The following is a 27,275-nucleotide window of genomic DNA, read 5'->3' on the forward strand; positions in this document are numbered from 1 at the left end:
TTCTGCAATTGTGTAGTTTGTGTGTAAGTGTGAGCTTCTTGCTGCGCCAACAATTGGTATTAGAGCTTGGTTGAATCATTGGGAAACACGAGTAAATTGTGAGGGGAAATCATTTGGGAAACACTGAGTGAGTTGTGTGCATTGATTTCTTGAAGAAACAAGATGAATATGCATGGTTTTTGAACAAATATTCTGATTCTTGATGGAAAGAACTGGGATAGTGTTCAACCGCTTTTGTATGTCATCGTTTGTTCTTTATCTTAATTACTTTGGATTTTTGGCTCTTATCGTAGATGGCAATGTGTTCCTTGAATCTAAGCATTGTGGTTGAGCTGAACTTGTTCAGAAGGGTTTGAATGCGTTTAACAAATATGGTAATTTGATGTGGGCTATCAATACCAGCTTTTGCTTAAGAAGTATGGTTAATTTGCAACACATTATATTGGTAACACGGCAACTAAATTTCTAGATAAGAAGGTGTTCTTAGTTTGTTAGGCCTTAGTTGGAGTGTTTCATTGTTTTTGTTTTCCTCTTCTCCTTGTGTTTGTAATTGTCAACAAATTTATTGTCACTGTTAACTTTGTTAATCTCTACAATTTCTGCAAAGAGGTCTTGTATAAAAGAGGGAAGACTCTTGAGGGAGATGAGTTTTGAGTTTTGGCTAACTAATCATGTGAAGGGTCTGAGTGCTTATGCATTTGTTGCAGGGCATTGGTGGAATCAGAGGCCAGAAACATAATGGGCGTTGACAAAGAATCTATCTACTTGTTCAAAATTGTGCTAGAAGTGCAGAAGCTTACATTGATTTATGTCGTTGGCAATAATCCTACCAGATGGATAACTTAACATCCTACGCTCGAAAATGACTATATTTTAAATGTGGACGAGAGTTGTTTGGACCTATCAATTAGAATAATTTTCTTCCAACAATTTTTTTTCTCAACAAACACAATTCGGCCTTTCTAATGCATATTAGAGAATTACTTTTGCCACCCTATTGCCTACCCACGCGCCCTACACATTTTTCTTTTTACCCTTCCGCTACTTAAGTAGTGGACTTTGTCAAATGAAAAATTTGAGCGAAAACACCCTACGTGAAAATTCAAGATTTTTAACAATTCTCTACTTAAGAAGCGGAATTAGTTCTCTACTTAAGTAGCGAGCGTTGTAAAATGAGAAATTTTGAGCGGAATTAGTTCTCTATTTAAGTAGATAGATTCTTTGTCAACACCCATTATGTTTCTGGACTCCGATTCCACTAATGCCCTGCAACAAATGCACAAGCACTCGGACCCTTCACATGATTAGTTAGCCAAAACTCAAAACTCATCTCCTTCAAGAGTCTTCCCTCTTTTATACAACCTCCTTCCTTAAAATATAAGACTTCTTTGCAAAAATTGTAGAGATTACCCTGCATGGAAAATCAAGATTTTACCAGTTCTCTACTTAAGTAGCGGACGTTATAAAAATGTGAAATTTGAGAAGAAAAAAAACACCCCCTAACATATTTTTATAACGTCCGCTACTCAAATAGCGGATTTTGGAGAAAAAAAACACCATCCTACCATGAAATTTTCAAGATTTTAAACATATAATCCGCTACTTAAGTAACGAACGGAAGTATTTTGATAATTTCATATGGCGCGCCTCAGAATTAATAAGGTGACAAAAGTAAATCTCTCCATACTAAGGTGAAAAATTATTGAGCCCATATAGTTGTTTGAGACATTAGGAGATCGAAACCCTTTAATTACTTCCTTTGCACTTGAGTTTATTTTATTTTATTTAGTAGTATCATCAGAAATTTACTACACACTCCCAAAATTTACAATACTCGCATACTTTGAATATCAATCGCATGTGCTACAACCTGGTGATGTGTTTGAGTGAATATTTGATAAATATGAATATAAAAAATTAATTTAGTATTGAGGTTTCGAGATATAGTTGGCCGAATTGGAATAGCGTTCGTTGAATTGGATGTTAGGGGTAATTCGTGCAAACATTTAAAAATTCAAGTCGGTAAGAGAACAAAAAGCGAGAAATTTTAGATTTTAGAGGTAACGAAGGAATGGACCTTGAGGTAGTCTTAGGACAATATTATTCATAGAAAATTGCTACGACCTACAATATATTTATTTAGCGTAAAATTTTCTTTTGTTTTTTTTTTTTAAACGGCCAAAGGTCGGTTTTTAGTTGTTAATTTCCAAATTTTCGAGTAAAAAAAAAGGAAAATTAACTTTTATACTATAATAACAAATTATTTATATGTTACTAATTCCTAATACAGTGTTTAATATTTTACACATTTTAATATAAAACTAAACCTACACTAAGTGCATTATAGACTAGTCAAATTTGACGATCAAATATATCACAAAAATATTTGGATAAGACTTGTAAAACAAAACCAAAATTATTATCAAGCCAAAATAAGAGAATCAAAATTGTGCACACACATTCTATAATTTGTGGAAAACAAAACTAAGCATTCCTCAATTGTGTCAATGAATGAGGAAATAAGATTATTCTTTTCCCTTTTCTCACTGGTTTCCTCTACAAGAAGAATAAAACAAAAGCCACCCAAAATTGGTCAAATTTGTATCGATTTAGCTCATATGTCACAATAATTTGAGTTTGAGTATTGTAATTGATGTTGGCTTTTTCTTTTTATGGAATGGATCGAATTGATTAATGAATATCTAAAATATACTTCATTCATTTCGGTATGAGAGTATTAATGTGAGATGATGAACATTTTTTTTTTTTTAAGAAGTTAATAGTCCACCCAAATTGGCGTCAGAGAGAATCGAACCTCATACCTCAAGAGGAGCACATTCCCAGATCTCAAGCCAATACCAATGCACCAACCCAATTATGTTAAATTAAATTCAAAACTGAGATGATCCAAATCTTATCTTTACTACTTTAAAGTTTTTGGACAAAAAGTTATTTAAATGATGCATATATACCAAAATAACCTGATATTTATCATTAACATTATACCTTAACTTTATAAAATATTTTTTATTTTAAAACAAAATAAAAATGTTAAAATTATTGTCCACAAATCCTAACTCAACTGAGAGAAATGCCGAAATTGCAAGTAGCGAACGTCATGATCGGGGTTCGAACCCTGATCACTCCATTTTGTGTTGTGGAGAGAGATAAACCGAAAAAATTTAAGGTTCCATGTGGAGAGAGATAAACCAAAAAAAAATTGAAAATTTAAAGTTTCACTTGTGCTTATCTCTTTCGTAAATTGAGTTAATTTTTTTTTGTCTAGTATAAAACGAGTTACCTATTTCTCTAAAAAATTAAAATGATCTAACTCTATTATATTCATTGCGTTTATCTCTTTCCAAATTTATGTATATCCATTAATGGAGAAGATTCAAACGTATGGGTCTCATGTGTAGTGAAACTCATATTTGATGAAATTCCCACTCATAAATGAAATTCTCCATTTTTTTAAAAATAAATATCTCCGTAAAAAAAAAAAAAAAAGATAATCTTCACCAATAGATGATGAGACTCATTATTATATTTTTGACTAATGGTTTTTTGTTCTCTATCTAACGATTATTTTTTAGGCTCTATTTGAAATGGGGGAGGGGAGAAGTTTGAGGATGAGTTGAGAGGGAAAGAATTTGAAATTTATCACATTTTTAATAGAGTTTTTCATATAAATAAATGTTGTGATTAATATATTTTTAATATTAAGAGTATTACAATAACTAAATTGGATTTGAAGAATTTATCCACCAAAACTCATCATCCAATACAATTTTTTAATTCCCTAAGTTAGAAAATGAGAGAATTTCTTTTATAATAAAAAACAAAGTTCACAAAACTCTCACCTTTTTCAAACAATTCATCATTTCATTTCATTTCATTTACTTTTTTATTTTCCCTTCCAAAGTCCTCCTCTAATTTCCCCAAACTTCATACATAGATCATGCGGCTGCAAAATTTCACAGTTGCATGTTGTTTTCAATATGTTGTTTTCAATTTCAATCATAGGTTTACAATTCAACGGTTATAATTAAGCAATACATATCTTAATAATTTTACGCATTTTCAAATTTTAACCATTTACTATACTTTAAATCAGACGGTTCATATATAAGTTGACAAAGTAATTGCATGGTATTCAAATCTCCACACTCCTAAATAATTACTACCTCTAATTTTTATGATAAAAGAAATATTTACTACTTCTACCAAAAAAAACGAAATATTTACTTTTTATAATACATCAATTTTTTCTAAATACATCAATTTTATAATAGAATTTAATTTATATGCACTGTCAGTGTATTACACATGTGTCCAATAATATACCAACACATCATGTATGATATTTAAAAACACATGATGTGGCAACACATCATTAGATGCATGTGTAAAAAATCTTTACACTGACAGTTAGAGGTGGGAATAGGCTAGGCCGAGCTAGGCTTTGCCAAGCCTGAGCCTGGCCTGTCAAAAAATCGAAGGTCTGAGCCTGGCCTGTGGCCTATCATAGGCTTAAATTCTAGGCCTGAGTCTGGCCTTTTGAAAGTCTGATGTGGCCTGTTAGCCTGTTTAAAAGCCTATTTCATATGAACATATTTAAATAAATAATTATATTTATTTTGAAATATACTTATGAACTAATAAAATAATGTTCCATTTGATATTTTAGAGAATTTGACTATATATGTCATCATATTTCAATTCTAGTTTATAATAATACATTTATATATGTTAAAAACTAATGTAGATTAATAAACTTAAATTACTTAAAAAGTTAATAGATTTATAATTTAATCAAAGTATAAATTTTAATATATAAATAATAATCGTAATAAAAATATTATTCATGTTAACTTAAATAGGCCGGCCTAGTAGGCCTCAAAGCTTTTTTAATGGCCTGCGGCCTGGCCTTTTTAGCTAAATAGGCTTATAAAAAAGCATTGGCCTGCTCTATTTAAATAAATAGGCTGACCTGGCCTGAGCCTATGTAGACTAGGCCTTAAGGTCATGTAGGCCGGCCTGGCCTGTTCCCACCTCTACTAACAGTGCACAACAATTAAATTCTTTATAATATTGTATTTAGACTATAATTCTTTTTAAATACATCAATTTTATAATAAAGATAGGAGGAGTAGTATTTATTAAAAAAATAATTATTTTGTCAAAAAAGAAATAAAAACATTATTATTAACAAAAAGTGAGAGAGAGGTGCCACTTTGGTAGTAGCCATTTTCCATTTCCACCAAAAAAGAGAACAATTAACAATTCTAAACTTTGTCATCAATAGAGACTCTCTTCCTTCTTCTCTTTTTTCCTTTCCACACCTAAAAACTTTAAACAAAACAAAAACAGAACAACAAGAAAAACTTCAGACCAAATTTGTCCCTCAAACGTTGTCAACAATCATCATCATCATCATATTTCTTACACAGGTACAAATTTCTCTTCCTTTTTCAACAACCCATTATTTTTTTTCTTCATTTTTTCGAATTTTTAATAGTTGGTGTGTGACTTTTCAACCATGGAATAGTAAAGTTGTCTCCTTTATTGTCTTTACCATCTCAATTTCATTTTTTTTTTCAAATTTCATTTATGGGTTTTGCTTCTTTTACATTAATTTGTTACTCAGTTTCTGTGTTTCAATTTTCTGAGGATTTGGATTGAAGAATATTTCAAGCTATGCATTTTTTTTTATGCAAAAGATGAATTATAGGGTAGGATGTTAACCAATCATTGAAGGAGAATCAAATTATTTAATGTATAAGTTAGTAATTACCAGTTAATTGTTTATCTTGATATCATCCACTTCATGTAGTTAAAGTGTTCAAAGGAAGATAATTTGTGTTTTTTGTAAGAAATGATTGAGTGTTGTGTAGTAGTAGTTGCGACTTGCAAGTTCCTTTCATCTAAGGGCCTGCTTGGATTAACTTATTTGAGCTTATCTAGTGACATAAGTTTTGTGAGACTCTTTGGGAGAACTTATGTAAACAACTTATGACAATTTTCTTAAGTTTGTTTCAGCTTATTTTCATAAGTTCTCTAATATTGCTTATGAAAACAGCTTGTAGCATATCTGAAAACAATTTCTTTTTATTTCATCTTTAGATGTAAAAATAGCTTATGTAAGCATACTCTTAAAATCCGATGTGGGACTTCTTAACACACCCCTTCATGCCCAACACTATTGGGCTTGGTGCGTGGATATAAATGGTGAGTGACCCAATAACGGGTGGCCCAACGGATCTTGGAGAAGCTCTGATACCATCTTAGAATTGGGATTTAGGTCTAACTAAACCCTACAAAACCAGCTTGTAAGGTGAGGATTGCCTTTTACTTATAAACTCATATTCAGACAATCTCACATCCGATGTGAGACTTCTTAACACATACATAAGCGCTTATCATGACAAGCGCTTGTGTTATAAGCTGCAAATAAGTTGTTTATCAAAGCAATCCCCTATTCTATTGTCATTTCTAATGCAAGTGAATATATTAGTCATGAATGAATTTTAATATTGTACTACTATAGGTGTTTCTGGGATAAGTTAAAACTTCCATTGATCTTAGTGATTTAAATGCTTTTTATTTGTGTTAGTGAATTAGCCATTTGTTTCTTATAAATAGGACTAGAGGTAGTGATTTTAACTTTCCCTTTTTTTTTGTGTGTTCTCAGATCTGTTGAGTTGATCCGCTAATCAATGGATAGTTCCTAGTTTGGTCAGTAATGGTTTGATGGGAATGTGATTGAGAGGTTTAACTCGACTGATTCGGTGAGTGTTGTGAAGCTGGAATGCAGAAAACTAATCTTCTGGAATCTGGTTCTATCATGAAGAGGTCTAAAAGTAAAAAGACAGCTTTGGCTTCTCAAAATGTGTATGATTGCGTTGCGACGGGACATGAGGACAGGCTCGGCGACATGCCAGATTGCATTCTTCATCATATTTTGTCGTTTATGGAGACAAGACACGCAATTCGAACTTGTGGTTTATCGAAAAGGTGGAGGTATATTTGGACTTCAATTCCCTGCTTGTACTTCAACAGCAAATCATTCACACGGTTGGTTGATTTCAAGAAGTTTGTATTGTGGGTTCTATCTCATCGCGATAATTCTCATGTCAAAGTTCTCATTTACTATCGCTTTGGGGTAGATTACGCGACAGATCAGTATCTTTTCAATAAGGTTATTGAATATGCAGCATTACATGGTGTCCAAGAAATCAGAATTAATCTTCGGGCAAAAACCTCTGGCTGTCCACCAATTGAAATTCCTTTGCCTCTTTTTACTTGCCAATCGTTGAAAAGGCTCGAGTTAAAAGATTGCCAACCTACCAATATCTCATCTCCTTTTGGTTGTAAATCATTGGACACATTGCACCTGGAACATTTTTCAATGTTTCCTACTGCAGCCGACTTTTCAAATCCATTTGCAAGTTTGTCCGAACTTTTTGGTTTTACAACATTGACAGCATTGCACCTAAATAACTTTGCGCTATGTTATACGGGAATGGAGTGTCTGGATCCATTTGCTAAATGTTTCAATTTGAAAATTTTGCAATTAAGTGAAATGTCCTTTAAGTCAGATTTGAGTCCTAAGGATTTTGTGATATCTGCTCCCAAACTCAGTAACTTGAGTCTTATTTGCAACCGATTTAGATGTAAGATTGTAGTTGCTTCACCAAAGCTTCTCAATTTCACTTACTTGTATTCCACACCATGTGCCTTCTTTGAGTATAGTCTTCCTTCTTTGGATGGTTTGATCATTGATATTCATGAATTGCCCGAGCCTTTGGAAAAATCTCATCGAAATAAAAGAGAGGAGACTTTACATGGTTTGATCAATATGTTACGGGGACATCATAAGGCTGAAGCTGTTAAACTATCCTTCTGTACAGTTGCGGTATAGAGATTATTCTGTGTGTGTGTTTATCTGTCTGTGCTTGTGAACGCACACACAGTGTGCGTGATCGAGAATGTGTTTCTTCTTTGAACTGTCAAAAGAAATATATTTAGGTTGGCCTAATTTTTATGTTGTTATTCGATTTCAGGTTACATGTGGGGCTGCAGCCTTAGAAAAGCCGGAATGTTTGTCTTATAGTAAATGGAAGTCATTGGACTTTGGAGTGGGATCAACATATAAAATCTTCATCAACAAACTTGACCATATAACTGCCTACTTCCGCAATTGTTCTCAGCATGTAGACTTCGAGATTGTGAATATTTAGAAGGTATGCGTCAATCCCCTTCATCCTTAAATAATTTATTATCCCTTTATTACCATGAGTATGACTTTCTAGAGCTTTCTTGGTTTTTTTTCTATTTCTGAATGTAATGTATTTTTGTGTCATAGTTGATCACATCATTCTAAAGTAACAAATTGGTCCAATGATTGGTTAAACTTTCTAATTAGTGGATAACACTCAAGTCCATCGATAATTTCAATGCCAAGTTTCTAATAAATCTTATATTTAATTTGCTTATATAAATATACTTCTTTCGTGACATGATATACTTTTAGATGTTAGCCACATTGGCTTCAAAACTCAGGTTGAGTTTGAATACTTTCCAAATATATGTGAAGTATCGGCTTATTGAGAGTATTGAAGCTATTCATTTTATCAAAGTGATTGAATCAAGATAAGAAATAGGTTATACAAAATTAACAAATAAACTATTTAAACAAAGAGAGTAGAGATAGAAAATGTGTGAACTGATTTATCCCGATTTTAACCACTTGTGACTCACATCCAATCACTAAACAATCGCTCAAAATTCCTTCCAATGTAAACATAATGTGTGCCTCATCCTGAAATATACAACCAATATCATTGACTCTCTTTATACAAGAAAAATGAATCACTCTTGCAGTAAAAGGTAATGCAAATTGAAGCCATAGATTATAGTTTAGAGTTTCTCAAGTGTTTCATGTTTTCTCTGTCTGTTCTCAGGTTTAGAAACCAAGATTAGGTTTATATACTCCCAAATTAGTATTAGGTTTCTCTGTTTGTCGATTTTCATCTGCACACTGAAATTGATTAGTATTAGGTTCAAGCCTTATCCATTATTTTACAGATCATTGAACATTTGTACCGTGCTTTTATACTGTGTTTGTAAATAACTATATATGCATCTATTTATGCTCGTTTGGAAGGAGGCACCATGGTTACTAATGAAACTGTTGATTCTACCTTTAGCTTTTTTGTTGGTTTTGTTATAGTTTTCAACTTTAAGATATTTATTTTATTTCTGAATAAGTTTGCGCGATTTGAATATGAATTTTTATTTTCATGTTTTTGTATTAGATTTTGAAGGATACTTTGCACAGAAGGTTTGGCTTATGCATTACTGAGGTGAAAGTTAACCCAACACTTGGATCCTTATTGCTTGGTATGGTTTGAATGGAAAAGGATTCAGATGTAATCTTTTATGTGGATAATTGTAGTAATAAAACAAGATATAATGAAATAGAAATTTAAATACATTACAATTTTGTATCTTGAATATGTCATTTTGTGGTAATTTATCAGTTTAAAAAGAACAGTGAATATGAGTTCACTTTTTTTTGTTCATTTTCTCTTTGTCACCAAAATCGAATCACGGGAGAAAAATAGGGTGCTGGAACCGAGTATAAATTATATGAGTTGGGTTGGAACAGGTTTTAATTTTCAGTTACATGTTCCGATCCAATCAAAACACGGGTTGGTTTGAGTAGGGTAATCGGGTCTGAATGGCTAGAGCAATAATTTATTTGTCGAATAGTTAGAATATTGATTTGACTTCTGTTTATCCTACCTATCTGATTGTAAATTATCAGGCGATCGAATCCATACCTACTTGTGAAAACTGAATATATTATTATATTTCAAGTTATGAATAATTTACAATCACTAATGTGTTTATATAGGCTATTCTAACCTAATGGGCTCATGAGCCAAATACAAATTACTAATAGAAGATTACTCCTAATAATAGAATATTTACTATTTATTTACAACACTCCCCCTCAAGCTGGTGAATGAATATTTATCATTCCCAACTTGGAAACAATTCTTTCAAAGTTATTGCCGTTCAGCCCCTTAGTTAGAAGATCTGCAAGGTTGCCTTGGGAAGAGACATATGGAGTGCAAATTAGACCACTATCTAATTTTTCTTTGATGAAGTGTCGGTCAACTTCAATATGTTTGGTCCTATCATGTTGCACTGGATTATGAGCTATGCTAATAGCAGATTTATTATCACAATAGAGTTTCATTGGTTCATCACTCTTTATCCTCAAGTCTTCCAAGATGCTTTTCAGCCATAGTATTTCACATATACCTTGTGCCATTGCCCTGAACTCTGCTTCAGCACTAGATCTGGATACCACACTTTGTTTTTTACTCTTCCAAGTCACAAGATTTCCACCTAAAAAAGTGCAATATCCTGTAGGTGATCTCCTATCCACAATTGACCCTGCATAGTCAGCACCAGTATATGCTTCAAGTCCCACACTTCCATTTCGTTCGAACAAAATTCCTCTACCTGGAGTTCCTTTCAAATATTGAACAATTCGGAGTGCAGCTTGTAGATGAATCTCCTTTGGTTGGTGCATGAATTGGCTGACCAAGCTTACAGCAAAAGCAACATCAGGTCTAGTATGTGATAAATATATTAGTTTGCCGACCAATCTTTGATACCTTTCCTTATTAACCGCAACATCTTCTTCTGCATTCCCCAACTTTATATTTGGATCAATTGGTGTACATGCAGGCTTGCATGCTGTCTTGCCAGTCTCTTGCAAAAGGTCGGTAATGTATTTTTGTTGGGATATGAAAATTCCTTTCTTAGAGTGAGCCACTTCTATTCCCAAAAAATACTTCAATTTTCCCAAGGTCTTAATCTCAAATTCCTTGGCTAAGTGTTGACTTAACATTTGCTGCTCCTCTTCATTATCGCCTGTTACGATAATGTCGTCCACATACACCAATAACACTGTGACTCCCCTGACTTAGAGTGTTTAACAAATAAAGTATGGTCTCCTTGACTTTGTTTGAAGCCCAAACCAACCATAACTTTGGTGAATCTTCCAAACCAAGCTCGTGGTGATTGCTTTAGTCCATATAAAGCCTTTTTTAACTTACACACGGTGTTGGCAGCAATATCTTCACGATATCCAGGGGGTACATCCATGTAGATCTCTTCTTCAAGTTCTCCATGAAGGAAAGCATTTTTTACATCAAATTGCTGCAAGTTCCAATTGTAATTAGCTGCTAAAGATAATATCACCCTAACAGTGTTCATTTTTGCAACTGGAGCAAATGTCTCAGAGTAATCTATTCCATAAGTCTGAGTGAACCCTTTGGCTACCAATCTTGCCTTGTACCTCTCAATAGATCCATCAGCCTTGTATTTTACAGTGTATACCCATTTGCACCCTACAGGTTTCTTTCCATTTGGTAGAGAGACCAATTCCCAAGTATTGTTCTTATCAAGTGCCTCCATTTCCAAATTCATGGCTTGTTTCCATTTCCTGTCAGACAATGCCTCAGACAAGGAAGTAGGTATTGTGGTAGTGTTTAGACTTGTGAGGAAGGCTTTATGGGTAGTTGATAATTGTTCAAAGCATAAGTAATTGGATAGAGGGTAAAGTGGCTTGTTGGTGCAGGTTCTAGTATTTTTCCTATGGGCAATTGGGAGATGTAAATCTTTAGAGTCTACTGGTGTTATTTCTCTGGATTTTGGGTTTTTATGTTTTATCAGAATGGATTCTGGTTCTTGGGTATGAGAAAATTCTGAAATTGAATCACTAGAGTTTGAAGGGTCAAGGAAAGTTACCTCATGTAATGTTGGATCGGACTCATGGATATGAGTAGATTCAGGAATGGTCTTTTTTCTTGTGTATACTAAATTCTTCACATATCTCACATCAACACCAACATTTTCATCTTTCTCAGAATCAATTTCAGTCTCAACATTGTCAACTTTAGTTTCAATATTTTCAAGATCAATTTCAGTCTCAACATTGTCACCTCTAGTTTCAGCCTCAACTTCTGGCCCAAAATTAAGGTCAGGGAGTATATATAAGAGACTCATCTTCCTTACTTGTGCTCTCCCCCTGAAGATGAGTTTGAATGAAGTAACTTTCATGTTCATGGAAGGTGACATCTCGGGAGACAAAGAATTTATGAGACGGTGGATGATAACATTTGTAACCCTTTTGGGTGGAAGAATACCCTATAAAGACACACTTTAAGGATCTAGGATCAAGTTTCCCTCTACCATCACTATGGATATGGACGAACGACTTACACCCAAATATTCTAGGAATGAGATTACAAGAGGTGGACACATCAGGATAAAATGAGGATAAAACCTCCATAGGAGTTTTAGAGGCAAGGACACTAGAAGGTAAACGATTTATGAGATACGATGCGGTTAAAACCGCCTCTTCCCAATACTTCTTGGGAACCTTATTTTGGAATAATATAGCACGTGTTTGATCTAACAAATGCCTGTTTTTTCTCTCAGCAATCCCATTTTGTTGGGGTGTTTTGACACAAGAGGACTCATGAATAATACCCTCTTTTTGACAAAAGGAATTAAGTCCTTGATTGAAGTAATCTTTGGCATTATCAGACCTGACCCTCTTAATACTCACTCCAAACTGGTTTTTTACCAATGAGAAAAAATGTAGAAACACAGAGGTAACCTCGGACTTTTGTCTTAGTAAGTAGACCCATGTAACCCGAGTGCAATCATCGATGAAGGTTACAAACCATCGAGCACCCGATATATTTGGAACATTAGAAGGACCCCACACATCAGTATGAATTAAATAAAATGGAGAAGTACTCACTTTGTTACTGATCGGGAAAGAGGCACGTTTGTGTTTAGCAAGTTCACACACCTCACAACAAAGACTCTCAACATCTAAATTTTTAAAAAAGTAAGGAAATATTTGTTTCATGACTCTAAATGAAGGATGACCAATGCGACGGTGGTATAGAAAGACTTTCTCCCTGTTGGTCTTAATTGATTCCGAAAAAAGTGAGTTGTTGTTGTTGAGTGGATTTGGGGGGAGATTTTGGTTATCCAAGTAATAAAGACCATTCAATTCTTTCGCATTTCCAATTGTCCTCCCCGAATGCTTATCTTGAAAAACACAAGCATTGTCATAAAAAATAGCATTACATGATAGGTTTTTGGTGAGTTTTTGTATGGAAATTAGGCTAGTAGACAATTTGGGAATGTGAAGGACATTTCGTAGGATTATAGATGGACTTATTTGGATATCTCCTTGACCTGCTACAGTTAAAAGGGTACCATATGCTGTGGATATTTTCTTGTTACTGCGACAAGGTGAATAAGTGGAAAATTGTGTGGGTAAGGGTGTCATGTGGTCAGTGGCTCCAGAATCCAGTATCCAATATTGGTTATAGGGTTTATCCGAAGCATTAAATCCAACAGAAAATTGAGACTTACCAAGAGAAAGTGGAAACGGAAACATACCTGAATATGCCAGAGAAGTTGTAACCGTTGTTGGTGTCTCCAATTCACTAAGAAAAGATTTCAACCTCTTTATTTCATCTTGGTTGAGTGGAACAAATCCTTTTTTTGACATATTGACCGATGTCATGTGATTGTCTTAATAAGGAGAACAAAATAGCAAAAAATCCAAGTTTTTTTTTTTGAATGAACAGTGACGCACAGTACTGCTATGAACAGTACGCACGTGAACAGTGTCGTGGATGAACAGTACCACGTGAACAGTGATTTCGCAACTGTTTGCTGAAACTGCAATAAAGGCAGTAGTAACAAATCCTAATCCTGCAATGAAGGCAGTTAGGGTTTATGACCGCAATGAAGGCGGCTAGGGTTTATGCGGAAGCAAGGCCCTCAAAGAACGAGAGCTCTGATACCATGTGAAAACTGAATATATTATTATATTTCAAGTTATGAATAATTTACAATCACTAATGTGTTTATATAGGCTATTCTAACCTAATGGGCTCATGGGCCAAATACAAATTACTAATAGAAGATTACTCCTAATAATAGAATATTTACTATTTATTTACAACAGGATTGCTGAGAGAAAAAACAGGCATTTGTTAGATCAAACACGTGCTATATTATTCCAAAATAAGGTTCCCAAGAAGTATTGGGGAGAGGCGGTTTTAACCGCATCGTATCTCATAAATTGTTTACCTTCTAGTGTCCTTGCCTCTAAAATTCTTATGGAGGTTCTATCCTCATTTTATCTTGATGTGTCCACCTCTTGTAATCTCATTCCTAGAATATTTGGGTGTAAGTCGTTCGTCCATATTCATAGTGATGGTAGAGGGAAACTTGATCCTAGAGCCTTAAAGTGTGTCTTTATAAGGTATTCTTCCACCCAAAAGGGTTACAAATGTTATCATCCACCGTCTCATAAATTTTTTGTCTCCCGAGATGTCACCTTCCATGAACATGAAAGTTACTTCATTCAAACTCATCTTCAGGGGGAGAGCACAAGTAAGGAAGATGAGTCTCTTATACTCCCTGACCTCAATTTCAGTCTCAACATTGTCAACTTTAGTTTCAATATTTTCAAGATCAACTGATTGATTCTTATTTGCAAATGTTGTTGGAACCTCCATATCCCTCTAGCGGTTTTGTTGAAGCACGAAAACAACGACACAACATGAACACAATTGTGACACTTTTGTAGACTCAGCACGAGGACAAAAAAGGTTCGACACAATGATGATGACAATGCAGCGTAAATAGACGATGAAACAACATGAAGATGACGATAAGGCATCACAATAAATTGGTGTGATGAAACTTCAGTTTCTATGCTGGTCTTGGATGGGCTCATCATGTCATGATAGAGGAAATGAAGACAATACTAGTATCAACTCAATGTCATGGTAATTCTTACAAATGCCAATGGAGGGATGATTTTGATTAAAATTTTGCAATTTGAGATCATTTAGGAGTATTAATAATGTGAGGGACTAAATTGATATAGTTGGATGACATTTTCACGGATCAATTTTGACATTTACTCTATTAAAAAATGGTAAAATAATTTATTTTTTTTGGTACAAAAATAGAGCAAAGGCCAAGGAAAGAAAAAAAAACTACAAAATTAAATGAAGATTTCTAGGCATGCGCCTCTGAAATATCCTCAAACAAGATACTTTGTAACTCCCTTGAAAGACCTTATGGACATAAAGGAATTCTTTGTTAGACTATGCGAAGCTAAGCATTCAGCATATTTGTTGCCTTCATGTAAGGTATTGTTGGTCTTAACATGTCAAAGAAGATTCATAAGATTATATGTAATTATGTCCACTAGCAATTTGGAGTCACTTTATACAATGAGATGCAAAAAAACCATGATGTCTATCTTTAACCCCTCAAACATTCCCCACACATCTCAACATGAAGAGCATCACACATTCCAATCTTTCGGGCATAACATGTTAGCCACTGACCGTCGGAGTCTCGAACAAGGCCCCCACATGCCTAAAAGGTCCAAGGAGTCCTTATAAGCTCCATCACAATTAAGTTTAACCTAATCTTCTTGTGATCTCTTCCGTCCAATGTAGACGGTGTCAAAATGTTTGGACCCTTCGTTTAAAATATCCTTTATCATCTCATCCATGTACTTTTTTAAAAAAAAATCTAAAAAAAAATACTCATAAGAATATTCATAATTTAAATTTTATTATTTATATTTAAAATAGAAATTAATCACATTTGGTACATAATTAACAATTATTACAACATTATTAAAAAAATTACAACAACATATTATTATATTCATTAATAATTAATTTTCGAGTAAAAAAAATCAATAATTTTGGTCAAGTCGGCTAGTGGCTAGAAATTTCACCCTTAAAATAGATAAGTGGGATGATTGGAGCTCAAACTCTGAGCTCATGCATATATAATGCAATGTTCCTACCAACTGAATTAACCTCACGGACAAAACATTAATAATTTTCTTTTTACTAAAATATATACTGTATTTAATAATCTATTGATGCAATTAAACACTTTATTTTTTTGTGTGAATAATTAAGTTAAGCACATAATTATTGCAATCTTTGCTCCTTTTTTTTCTTTCAATTTCCCACTAACTATCAAGTATCAACAACGTTTTTGTGAGTGTCACCACAAACCCAATTGAAGCAAACAAAACAATGGTAGTTACATCTATTCGTCTTCTTCCTTCTTCCCTAACTTCATTCGTTCAACATCGCTCTCCTTATTCATGGCGGAGTTTGCGTCCTTCTTCCATCTCATTTCCACTTTCTCCCATCCACTCCACTACTAGTAACTTCCATTTCCATCTCTCTTAGTCTTAATTTCTTATTATTGATTTCAAATCTTCTAAATTTTAATTTCTGTTTCAGTTTCTTCCAATGGAATTATTGGTGATGTTGATCATCAATCACAAGTTATATTCATCGGTACCGGAACCAGTGAAGGAATTCCCAGAGTTAGCTGCTTGACCAATCCTTCAAATCAATGTCCGGTACAATCAATATATATTATTCAACCCTAACCCTAACTAACTAGTTACATTTAATCACTTTTATGTAATTAAATTATTATTGGTGTCTACATGATAGTGTCGATGTTGAGTCCCGTGTTGTGTTGTGTATGTGTCTGTGTTGGTGTTTCACTTAGGATTTATATTGAAGAATGTTTGTTAAGAGAGTTATTTTTGCCTTTTTTTTATTGGTTACTACAGGTTTGTTTAAAAGCTGCTAATCCGAGTGATAAGAATAGGAGACTTAACACAAGTATCCTTGTTCGTCACTCGAACTCCAAAGGAACACACAATATTCTTATAGATGCTGGAAAGTATGTTTCTACTTTAAATTTTCCGTGTGTAATATGTCTTGGAATTATGCTAGTTTGTGAATTAGGACGAACAATTTCTTCCTTTTATTTTGATTTTAGTCCAAGTATGTGATTTAAGACTAGTTTGCGTAGTCATGATATGATATATAATAGAAACATAGAGTAGCAAATACTTCATAGCAGAAAAAGAGAGAAAGTGAGTTCTCATTGTTCTTGTATTTCAGGAAATGAAAGTTAGTTACACATTACAATGTGATTGGTATTTATACCAAGACTGATCTCGAAATCAGATTACAGCAGAGTTGTTTAGTACGAGTTAGGACTGTGTGCTGACACAGCACCAGTCATTTACAAATTAAAGCTCACGTAGGCTCTCTTGACCATAACTCTATTGATATATTCCATGTTAGGAAATAGACATGTATAAAGCATGGATATATTGAAGTTTCTAAAACTGAGATTTAATTCAAGGCCAGTTTTGAGGAAAACACAGTATGATTGTCCCTCACGTGTTTGCTTCATTTGATTTCTGATAACAAATTTCATTCTTGCAGATTTTTCTACCACAGTGCTCTCCGGTGGTTCCCTGAATTTGGGTTAGTTTACTTGTTCAATTGTTTTGAAGTTTTTTATGTTATTTGAGATAGCTTCTCCTATTTACCATATAGCTTTTACAAAAAAAAATACTCTACAACTTTAGTAAGGGTTAGGAACTGCAATGGAATAGAACATATGAACAGGACATTGCAGAATGGATTAGATACCTGCACAAACAAAGTGAGGTATAGACGGTTCATAAAAAGTTGTAGTGGGACCTTGGTGTTAGAGAGTGTACACGTTAAGTTTGTGCAAGTATTATAATTGGGATTGATACTTATCATCCTAAGAGACAAAAAATTCACATGAGTTGTACATCGGTGATTCAGTAGCATTTCTTTGTGATTTTAAATACTTTTCTTCTTGAAGATCTCTTGATGTGTCTAGAACTTATGGTGTAGATGGCACTCTTGGTGGTTTTCTTGTTGTATTTTTCTACTTTGCTGTTTTTAATCTCTCTTTAACTATTTCTGTCAGGATAAGAACAATTGATGCAGTTATTATTACTCATTCTCATGCTGACGCAATTGGAGGTCTCTGATGTTAATAATTTCTAATACTCTATAGATAATTCATAGCAATATGATAAATACAATTCTTGTCTGAAGTAATTAATAAGAAATCTAACTAATCATATCGATTAAGTCTGCTTCTCTCTTCTCCCCAGGTCTTGATGATCTTAGAGACTGGACTAACAATGTTCAGCCTTCTATTCCAATTTATGTAGCCAAGCGTGACTTTGAGGTCCCGTCCTCTCCCCTGTTCTTTCCTTCTGGAATTAAAGCTTTCAATATTACTTTCTTCTTCTGCTTATTGTCTATATGTCTAGGACACATTGTTGTTATTTAGATCAAATGTGGAAACTGGAAGGGACTCATATCACCATATTTAAGAAATTAGTGCTTTTCATTAGAATTTGCAATACTCTTAGAATTTTATATTTCATTTATGTCAACATGTTTAAATGGTGCACAACTGATTTTAGTGAAGTATGTATTTATATATGCTACTTAACAGTTAACACCAGTTAATATCTGTATCTGCTTCAACATTTAAAACTACAGATTCATTATGAATTTGAAAAAGATGTATGATGAGTTGTAGTTAAAAATTGAGAAGATCAAATCTTTCTCTTCTGATATATTATGAAGACTAGAGAGTTGTTTATTAGAAATTCCTGCATACTATCTTGATCCAAAGCACTTGTAGTTTTACACTTGTTACTTCAGTGCACAACTGCTGAGATATGTTTTTCTTGAATTCGCTCACGTGTTCATTACTGAAATGTGCAGGTGATGAAGAAGACACATTATTATTTAGTAGATACAAGTGTAGTCCAACCTGGTGCTGCAGTCTCAGCATTGCAATTCAATAGTATATCTGAAGAACCATTTTTTGTACATGGATTGAAGGTTGGTATTATTTTTTCTGTTCATTCAATTTATTTTCTCATTTATTGCACAATCAATTAATGGATTTAAAGGATATGCATTGTTCGTGTTAAACCAGTATACGCTATTTTACCACATCAGTCCACTTTTATAACTGCATTTTTAAAGTAATGTTATGACCTGGAAAAATGAAGGACTCCAATTGTAACTCAGTGTAAAACTAATTTACACTGATAGTGTATTCCCACTAAACTCCTAATTTCTTGTTCATTTTATGATTGTATTTCAGTTTACTCCACTACCAGTGTGGCATGGCAAAGGTTATCGATCCCTTGGTTTCCGTTTTGGTAATATATGTTACATAAGGTAATGTTTCTCACTAAGTGGAAAAGTTTTTGCTTATATTATAATCCAGTCCAGCATTTTTATCTTGTGTCTAATTTTGCAGTGATGTCAGTGATATTCCTGAAGAAACTTATCCACTTTTGGAGGGCTGTGAACTTCTAATCATGGTGACTCAGCTCACTCTCCTATCTTTTCTATCTTGCATTAAACTCGCTTCATTTTTACATTAAAAAAGAGAAATACGGCATTTTAGTTCTGTTTGGCGCATAATGTGTATGAATCTACTTTCTACAGGATGCTTTGAGGCCTGATCGTTCTTCAGCTACACATTTTGGACTTCCAAGGGTAATCCCTTTCACATTTGTTGATTTTTTTTTCTTCTTGGAGAATAAGTTTATTCTGATCTTCCTTTCCAGGCCTTAGAGGAAGTGCGAAAAATTCAACCCAAAAGGACACTTTTTACTGGTATGTTCAACTTCAACTTCCTTGTCAGCATAACTTTTCTCCAGCCTCATGCCTTGATTTTATTCATGCAACAGTCTACTTAAGTTCATTGATCAAATATATAGCCATTATGATAGAATATCTCCTTAAGTTCATAGGTAGTAACTAAAAAATAATTAAGGCAGTCACCACTACATATACACGGTTTAAAATAGCGATCATGGTGACGATTTGCGGTCACTTTCCGTTCTTTGATATTGTGGAGAATTGCAATCAAATGCAGCTGATGCTGCCTCAACCACAGTCGCGTTGCATTTTCACTAACATGAAAACAGCTATACTGCAGCCAGATCGCAGTTCTGAACCTTTATTTAAAACCACAATTACATATTTCATCAATGAAATTTTTTCAAAAAAGTAATTTTCGATGCCTATATGTTGGCAATTTGAAGGTATGATGCATCTGATGGATCACGAAGAAGTGAATGGCTACCTTACAAAATTAATGGAGTCTGAGGGCCTTGATGCGCAACTGAGCTATGACGGGCTTTCTGTAGCAGTCAGACTCTAACTACAGTTTCACTCATAAGAGGACCATCATTTTTTTCTCACTATGAAAAGTTATTGTTTATTGAATAACCATTGAAATGAATGTCATTACCAGGTTTTTTACGGTATGTACATTTTGCAGGCTCCTGCAGCTATTCTGCCTTTTTCCCTATCATCATTCTTTATTTCTTCTTTACCTCTCTTAACACTAAGGATGATACCATACATATGTTACAGGAATTTATCATGTGATATAACTTTGCTTTATTTTATAGTTTCCTTTCCCTAATAAAAGGGTTAGTCACATCTTAATGTAATCTATCAGCATGTTTTTACTTTTAGTTTGTTATTTATTTCATTTGATCACTTTGTAACTGCCTCAGCTATATAGCTACGCCAATTTCTTGAACGAAGGTAACTCATATTTCGCAAAACTTAACTTTTCTATGGAAACTCTTTCTAGTATTTCTACATTTGCTCTTCAATACCAGAGTTCATTCAATCATTGAATTCCCTGTATTTGAGTAGGGAATTTCTCGGTTAATCCTTGAAAAGAATGACAACCAAAATTAAGAGGAATAGAGATAATAATCCAAATCAAAATAACCAAGCGAAGGAGAAAGAGAACAAGAGAAAAACACACAATATTGATTACCCATATCAGTCCAAAGATGATCCATGTCTTAGCAGCCCTCCGTTCCAGCCCAACCTTAAAATTATACCAAGAGAAATCCCTTTTTTTTTCCCTCTCTAAAACTCTAGCCTCCGTTCCTTATTCTCATTAACTCTCTTATTAACTCTCTTATTTTTCTATGTATAAAGCCGTCACTATTTATTGAAAAAAATAAAAAACTGGTTCAAAGACTTAAATTTTCGTGATTTTAAGTTAACCCTCACAGTGTCCTAACATATGATTTAAGATTTATTTATTGAGGAGGGATTCATTGACTCTAGGAGTAAGTCTCTATTGACTTACTCCGCTTAATAACTCTATATCGGCATCATATTTCTTCAATTCAACCGTTGAATTCAAAGATCTTATTGAGTAGATCAACTCCACAAATTTTTATAAAAATTCAAAAAATGTAGTTATGTATTCGGACTATTGAAATTCAACGGTTTTTTAAAAAGTTTGTCGTACGTTCAATTGAAGTTGTCAGAAAAAGTATCAAACGGTTTTGAATTTGTATAAAAATTTGTAAAGTTGATCTACTCAATGAGATCTTTGAATTCAACGGTTGGATTGAAGAAATATAATGCCGATATCGAGTTATTAAGCGGAGTAAGTCTCTAAGTCAATTGAGATTTGAGACTTATTTCTGGAGTCAACGGATCCCTTCTCTTATTTATTTTATTTTTTTATAAGATTTATTTGCTGCAATGAAAATCTTATCTTTTATTAATGTAACTCCATGATTCAAGGGAGCCTATGGAGAGATTTTAGCGCACCAAAATGATAACCGCTATTCCTTATAAATAATAGTAGTAACTTTTCATGAGAATATAATTGGCAACTCTGCTCAATTCTACTCATCCATTCTCTCTGAAAATCGCATTGTTCCAACTCAACATATTAGTTCATTAAAATTCATTAATAAGGTACGAGGTTTACTCTTACATGAGTTTACGTACAAGGTCTATTGCATGATTGCATCTGTATAATACTAAATTAAAGTGTGTCTGAGATGTGTTTTTGTGTGAGAGAGACCAATGCAATTTGAAGATGATTTTGACATAAATGCGTGCATTGAAATAATTCATACCATAAGTTGGTGTGTAATCACTTTCCTTAATGAATGCATTATTTTATTTTTCATAATTAATATTCCATATTTTTAAACCACTAGGTTTAATCTAATGATGAAGAGTTTGAGTAGTATGCAGGAGGTACTAGGTTCGATTCTCTGGCTTCATTGTAACAAAAAAAATAAAATACTCCATATTTTTAAGCAAACTTAATTTTTGCCAGTCACTTTGGTATAACAAAACCTAAAGTACCAATACAAAAGAAATACATTTCTGATCACAAAATTGAAAATACAAACTTAACAGGATTAGTTAGGTTTTTTGCAACAAAAAAGAATTATCAATATGAAAAATTTGTTATTAATTAAATATGTCTTTATGACAGATCATGAATGCTTATCATATAGTATTAATTGTCATTTAGAGGACAGTTGGCATTGGCCTAATTAATGGGAGAAATATATGGTTAGGCAGTTATGAATGTAAGAGATAAGAGCAAGAGTTTGAACAAAATAAATTATCTATTTATCTATCTATTTACCTATCGATTAACTATTGGTTGTAAACAAAAATAGTTTGAAACCATTGACGAATTCCTCTCTCTCTCTTATCCTTCCTCCTCATTTGTTGTGATTTGTTGTATGTGTGAAGTGCCACTTGTGTTTCTTTGACTCCCTATCAATTATTCTTAATAAATAAATTCATATTGTAGATTCAAATATTGTCTTGTTTTTCTATTCTTATATTAGACATATATTCTTGTTAATATTTGTGGAGAATAATATATTTTATAGCTATATTGTTATTGAATTTGAATTTGTTATTGTTGCATTTGTTTTTGGTAGGGATCAATGGGATCTTGCCTCTCAGGAGCTTCTTCAGCTCCTTCTTCTCAAAATAACACTCATTATTATTATGAATCTCCATATAAATTTTATAACAACAATACACATGATTCGAATCCGGAATTGCGGTTGCATCGAATTCCTGAAAGAATATTTTTGAATGGTTCATCTCCTTATTCATCCTTGTTTTCTAAACAAGGTAGCAAAGGCATCAACCAGGATGCAATGCTTCTTTGGGAGGTACTATTTCTCTTCATTCTTCGATCTTCGATTCGATATATTTTTGTGTTTTATAATATATTTGTCGTTCAAAAAAAAATCAAATAATGAACGAATGAATTTTTCAGAATTTTGGTTCCATGGATGACTGCGTATTTTGTGGTGTATTTGACGGACATGGACAATATGGACATGTGGTCGCAAAGAAAGTTAGAGATGCTTTTCCATTAAAGATAATGAATGAATGGAATTCACATCGCGGTGGAGATGGTAACAAGAATAACGACAACAATAATAATAAAAATTATAACCATTTCAAGATGATGAGAGAATCATTTGTGAAGGCATCTAAGTCTATGGATAGAGAACTCAAACAACAACATTCCATGGATTCTTATGGAAGTGGGACAACTGCTGTTAACTTGATCAAGAAGGCATGCACACTATTTCATTTCATTGCAAAAAAAAACTTCATTGCATCATTGATAATCACTCATTATTCTTCTTGTTTCAGGGACAAGAACTAGTTATTGCAAATGTTGGAGATTCGAGAGCTGTTTTAGGTACCCGAGATCCAGATGGTTCTCTGATTGCACTTCAACTAACAACTGACCTAAAGCCGAATCTTCCAAGTATAGTATAATTTCTTTGATGCATGCATAGTTTTTTGTTTTTGTGAATGGATTTTGTCAATGGAGCTACTTTGTAATAGGGTTTAACCGGGTTTGAACCGATGACCTTCTACAGTCAAATGCTTTACCACACTGAGCTATGGACTCGCATGCATATAATGGCATCTTGTTGTTGCATGCATAATATAATTTTTTTTATTGTTATTGCGTTAATTAGGGGAAGCAGAGAGAATTATGATGTGTAAAGGAAGGGTGTTTGCCCTTGAGAACGAAGGAATTGCTCGACTTTGGCTTCCCAATGTTGATTCCCCGGGGCTAGCTATGGCACGTGCTTTTGGTGACTTTTGCCTCAAGGACTTTGGACTCATATCTATTCCAGAAGTCTCCTATCGCCGCCTCACTGACCAGGATCAGTTTGTAGTCTTAGCCACAGATGGGATTTGGGATGTTATGTCCAACGAACAAGTTGTGAACATCGTCGCATCTGCTCCACGATCTTCTGCTGCTAAACTACTTGTGGAGTCGGCTGTTCTAGCATGGAGGACAAAGCTTCCATCTTCGAAGCCCGATGATTGCTCTGCAATATGTCTCTTCTTTCATCCACAGGGAAATTCTTCACCTAACACTAATACTAGTATCGTTACGGGATCTAGAGAATCACCCTACAAGACTAAACAAAAGCACCAATAGCATATGATCTCGGTTTCTTTTCTCAACCCTCACTCTTTTTGTTAAAGAAGGTTGGGAGTTTTTTTAGTTTTTGTTGGTTTTTATGTCAATATTCTTTTCACCATTATTCTTTTTTCTGTGTATATTTGGTAGATCATGTGAACATTTGTAAATCCATGTCTCTTTTTTAATTTATAAACACATTTCCCTTTTGCATTGATTCCTTAATTTATAACATTTTAAGTGGTTTACTAGGCATTATAAGCAGGGACGGTCCACATCCATATGTCAGGTGTGCGCGATATTGGGCCTCAAGGCCATTTTGCGGGTCTCAAATATAATAATAGTTATATATTTTTAATATTTATAAAAATAGATGATGATTATGAATTTCTTCTTCAAGAAACGGAATTATTTTGCAAAAAGGATCAAGAAGCTTCAAGCTTCTTGGTTATGATCCCAACTTTTTCTGCCTTGTTGTCCATCCTTTCTTCCCATTTATTTCGATACAATTCTATATTTCAACAATTTATCGGCATTGTAATTCTTTTGTCTTGAGTAAATTGTATCTAAAACATGCAATGAATTCGGATCAAAATAAATCTGTGAATTTGAACAAAACAAACACTATACTAAAATAGGAAATCAAAACAAACATCATACCAAGACAGGAAACTCCAAACAAACAACTCCGCACTAAGACAGGATTACTACATCATATGAAGAATCACAATGAAGAAGACTCAAAAGAAACTTAAAATGTGTAAAAATCACTTATTTAAATAAAAAGAAATATAAAACGATTGAGAGGGATTTTGGATCAAAATTGACCCTAAATCTATTAAAATCTATGAAGTGTTGTGAGTTAATTAAGTTTCACATTGATTGAAAGAGTTGAGGTTGAACCCTTAAATTTTGGATGAAATTGTGGTGTCAAAATCATTTGTAAAGTTGTTCAATGTCCAATGTACCGATCCAACTCGGTGGCTCCCCCTGTCACGGCCCAACAAAATCATCTTTCTTTTTTTTTTTTTTTTTGGTAAAGCAAAATCATCTTTCTTTAGTATATGAACAAGAAGAAAAGCAAAGAGAACTTAGGGTTTATTCACCCTAATATGATACTCCCTCCGTCCCAATTTGATTGACACAGTTGACTATTTCACACATGTCGATGCATAACTTTGACGATTAATATTTCTAATTGTATAATAGTAAAATTTATAAAAATTTGATATTTTAAAAATACACATCGAGACGAATCAAACAACATCTTATATGCTAATATTTATTTTTGTTTATTAGTAGAAAAATAAGGTCAAAATAACATATGTGAATAGTGCACAACAGTCAACTGTGTCAATCAAATTGGAACAATTAAAACCACTTTTAAATCAAAGGTACTATAATCACTATTAAACCAAAGAGACAATGGCCAATTTTAAATTGAATGAAACGACCGTAGTACAACGATCACTCTTAAACTAAAAAGACTATACTGAAATCACTCTTAAATTGAATGGACAATTTTTTTTTCTTTCAAGAAATAACTTAAAAGTGAATTAAAAATATCGTAAAAGATAGAGAGAAAAAAACTCAGAAGTGGTTAAATATACAAATTTAACCGTCAAAAAAATAAATAAACAAGTTTACTATACTACTTTTTCATGATCAAATAATAGTAAGCAGACAATAATTGTTTTGAAATAATTTGATCAGTAGCAAATACTCATGAGACCGTACGTTTTTCCCTTCCACGTTGGAGTGTTCCATCATGTCTAGTACTGTCTGTTTATTGGGGGGAAAAGGGCACGAAATTAAACAATGGAAATCTTATTTGAAATTCGAGCTTATATTTGATTAATTTAAAGAAAAGCATTGCATGATTGAGGGAATTATTAGTTGATAATAATGTGTGATGACCGTGAGCAAGTCATTTCACTCCAACCAAAATTTCATTTTATAGGGGTTTCTTTGCGTAGCTATAAATTGCATTTTTATGAACTCTTGCTATATACTACGTATTTTAAAAGTCAAATTAGTTTGGCAACCAAATAATTATTATTTTTATGTTTTTGTCTAGTGGGATGTATTAGGGTTCGAATCTCTATCCCTGCATGTTATATGTTAATGTTTCCGTCAATTGAATTATATGCTTAAAAGACTGATGAATTATATATTGATTTGACTTACTATAGTTTGATTATTTTGGCGGTCTAATAACAATTTTGTCCAAATTCAAACAATTTATGGTAGCTAAACCATGACCTAGCTTGAAGTTTCGTTAAATTTTGTCAACCAATTAGCACATTTGTTGTCTTCTCTTAAAGTATGAGTGAAACTTGAAAGAAACCTCCCAAGAAAGATAATAGAGCTTTCTAATGAGAGAAATCAATGTTGCATGGGTGGAAGTCATTGTGTTTAGCATCATCAATAAGCTTCAAGACTGAATTTGATTCCAACACGATAGATCGATATCCAAAATCTCACATCAATTGAAGACCTATCCAAATAGCTAAAAGTTCAGCTAATAAGTTAGAAACTCTACCACAAGATCCAGAATAAGTTAGAAAGTCTACCACAAGATCCAAAAAAATCATGAATCCAATTTCCACTATTATTTCTCAAAAGATCCCAAAAACATTCTCTTTTAAAAAGTTATAACATATATATAAAGATTTAAACCTCTTGAAAAATAATTTTTCTCCATAAGTAATTTAAATCAAACATCTAACTATTTAATTACTTAAAAAATTTAAATCTTTTAGAGCATCCACAACGGAGAAATCCAATTTTGAGTACTTAAATGAGTCTCGTGTGTACACATCACTCATTTATAATTTTTTAATAATAGTACCTAATAAGCACGCAATCTCTCCAACCCAACACCTCTTAAAAAATTCTAAACGGGTCCTAACTCCATATCTCATCAATTACTCTACATCTTTATAAATGAGTCCCACAAATTCTATTAGGTACTATGTGAG

General features: G+C 33.3%; 3 protein-coding genes across 3 annotated transcripts; all 3 read left to right on the plus strand.

Annotated features, from left to right (window-relative positions):
- Positions 1-5,238: 5,238 nt before the first annotated feature.
- LOC123885660 (putative F-box/FBD/LRR-repeat protein At1g78840) lies at positions 5,239-9,509 on the plus strand. Its single transcript, XM_045934960.1, has 4 exons — positions 5,239-5,450; positions 6,692-7,915; positions 8,064-8,243; positions 9,318-9,509. Exons 2-3 carry the CDS (start codon positions 6,809-6,811, stop codon positions 8,238-8,240), a joined length of 1,284 nt encoding a protein of 427 aa, XP_045790916.1. The 5' UTR covers positions 5,239-5,450; positions 6,692-6,808; the 3' UTR covers positions 8,241-8,243; positions 9,318-9,509.
- A 6,555-nt stretch (positions 9,510-16,064) lies between these two features.
- Positions 16,065-20,484, plus strand: LOC123883031 (putative hydrolase C777.06c). The gene is made up of 12 exons (XM_045931717.1): positions 16,065-16,320; positions 16,401-16,522; positions 16,742-16,854; positions 17,409-17,450; positions 17,929-17,984; positions 18,119-18,195; positions 18,744-18,863; positions 19,132-19,208; positions 19,291-19,354; positions 19,482-19,532; positions 19,604-19,652; positions 20,084-20,484. Exons 1-12 carry the CDS (start codon positions 16,188-16,190, stop codon positions 20,200-20,202), a joined length of 1,023 nt encoding a protein of 340 aa, XP_045787673.1. The 5' UTR covers positions 16,065-16,187; the 3' UTR covers positions 20,203-20,484.
- Positions 20,485-22,417: 1,933 nt separating this feature from the next.
- On the plus strand, positions 22,418-24,507 carry LOC123883030 (probable protein phosphatase 2C 33). Its single transcript, XM_045931716.1, has 4 exons — positions 22,418-23,011; positions 23,119-23,424; positions 23,505-23,622; positions 23,840-24,507. Exons 1-4 carry the CDS (start codon positions 22,778-22,780, stop codon positions 24,310-24,312), a joined length of 1,131 nt encoding a protein of 376 aa, XP_045787672.1. The 5' UTR covers positions 22,418-22,777; the 3' UTR covers positions 24,313-24,507.
- Positions 24,508-27,275: the final 2,768 nt, after the last annotated feature.

Source organism: Trifolium pratense, linkage group LG5, assembly GCF_020283565.1.
Source record: "Trifolium pratense cultivar HEN17-A07 linkage group LG5, ARS_RC_1.1, whole genome shotgun sequence".
In the NCBI taxonomy this organism is placed as follows: Eukaryota; Viridiplantae; Streptophyta; class Magnoliopsida; order Fabales; family Fabaceae; genus Trifolium; species Trifolium pratense.

Coding starts and splice junctions, on each gene's coding strand:
- LOC123885660 (XM_045934960.1), top strand. CDS start 6,809: ATGCAGAAAACTAATCTTCTGGAATCTGGTTCTATCATGAAGAGGTCT. Junction 7,916..8,063: donor TATCCTTCTGTACAGTTGCG/GTATAGAGATTA, acceptor ATTCGATTTCAG/GTTACATGTGGGGCTGCAGC.
- LOC123883031 (XM_045931717.1), top strand. CDS start 16,188: ATGGTAGTTACATCTATTCGTCTTCTTCCTTCTTCCCTAACTTCATTC. Junction 16,523..16,741: donor ATCCTTCAAATCAATGTCCG/GTACAATCAATA, acceptor TGGTTACTACAG/GTTTGTTTAAAAGCTGCTAA. Junction 16,855..17,408: donor ATTCTTATAGATGCTGGAAA/GTATGTTTCTAC, acceptor TCATTCTTGCAG/ATTTTTCTACCACAGTGCTC.
- LOC123883030 (XM_045931716.1), top strand. CDS start 22,778: ATGGGATCTTGCCTCTCAGGAGCTTCTTCAGCTCCTTCTTCTCAAAAT. Junction 23,012..23,118: donor ATGCAATGCTTCTTTGGGAG/GTACTATTTCTC, acceptor TGAATTTTTCAG/AATTTTGGTTCCATGGATGA. Junction 23,623..23,839: donor CCTAAAGCCGAATCTTCCAA/GTATAGTATAAT, acceptor TGCGTTAATTAG/GGGAAGCAGAGAGAATTATG.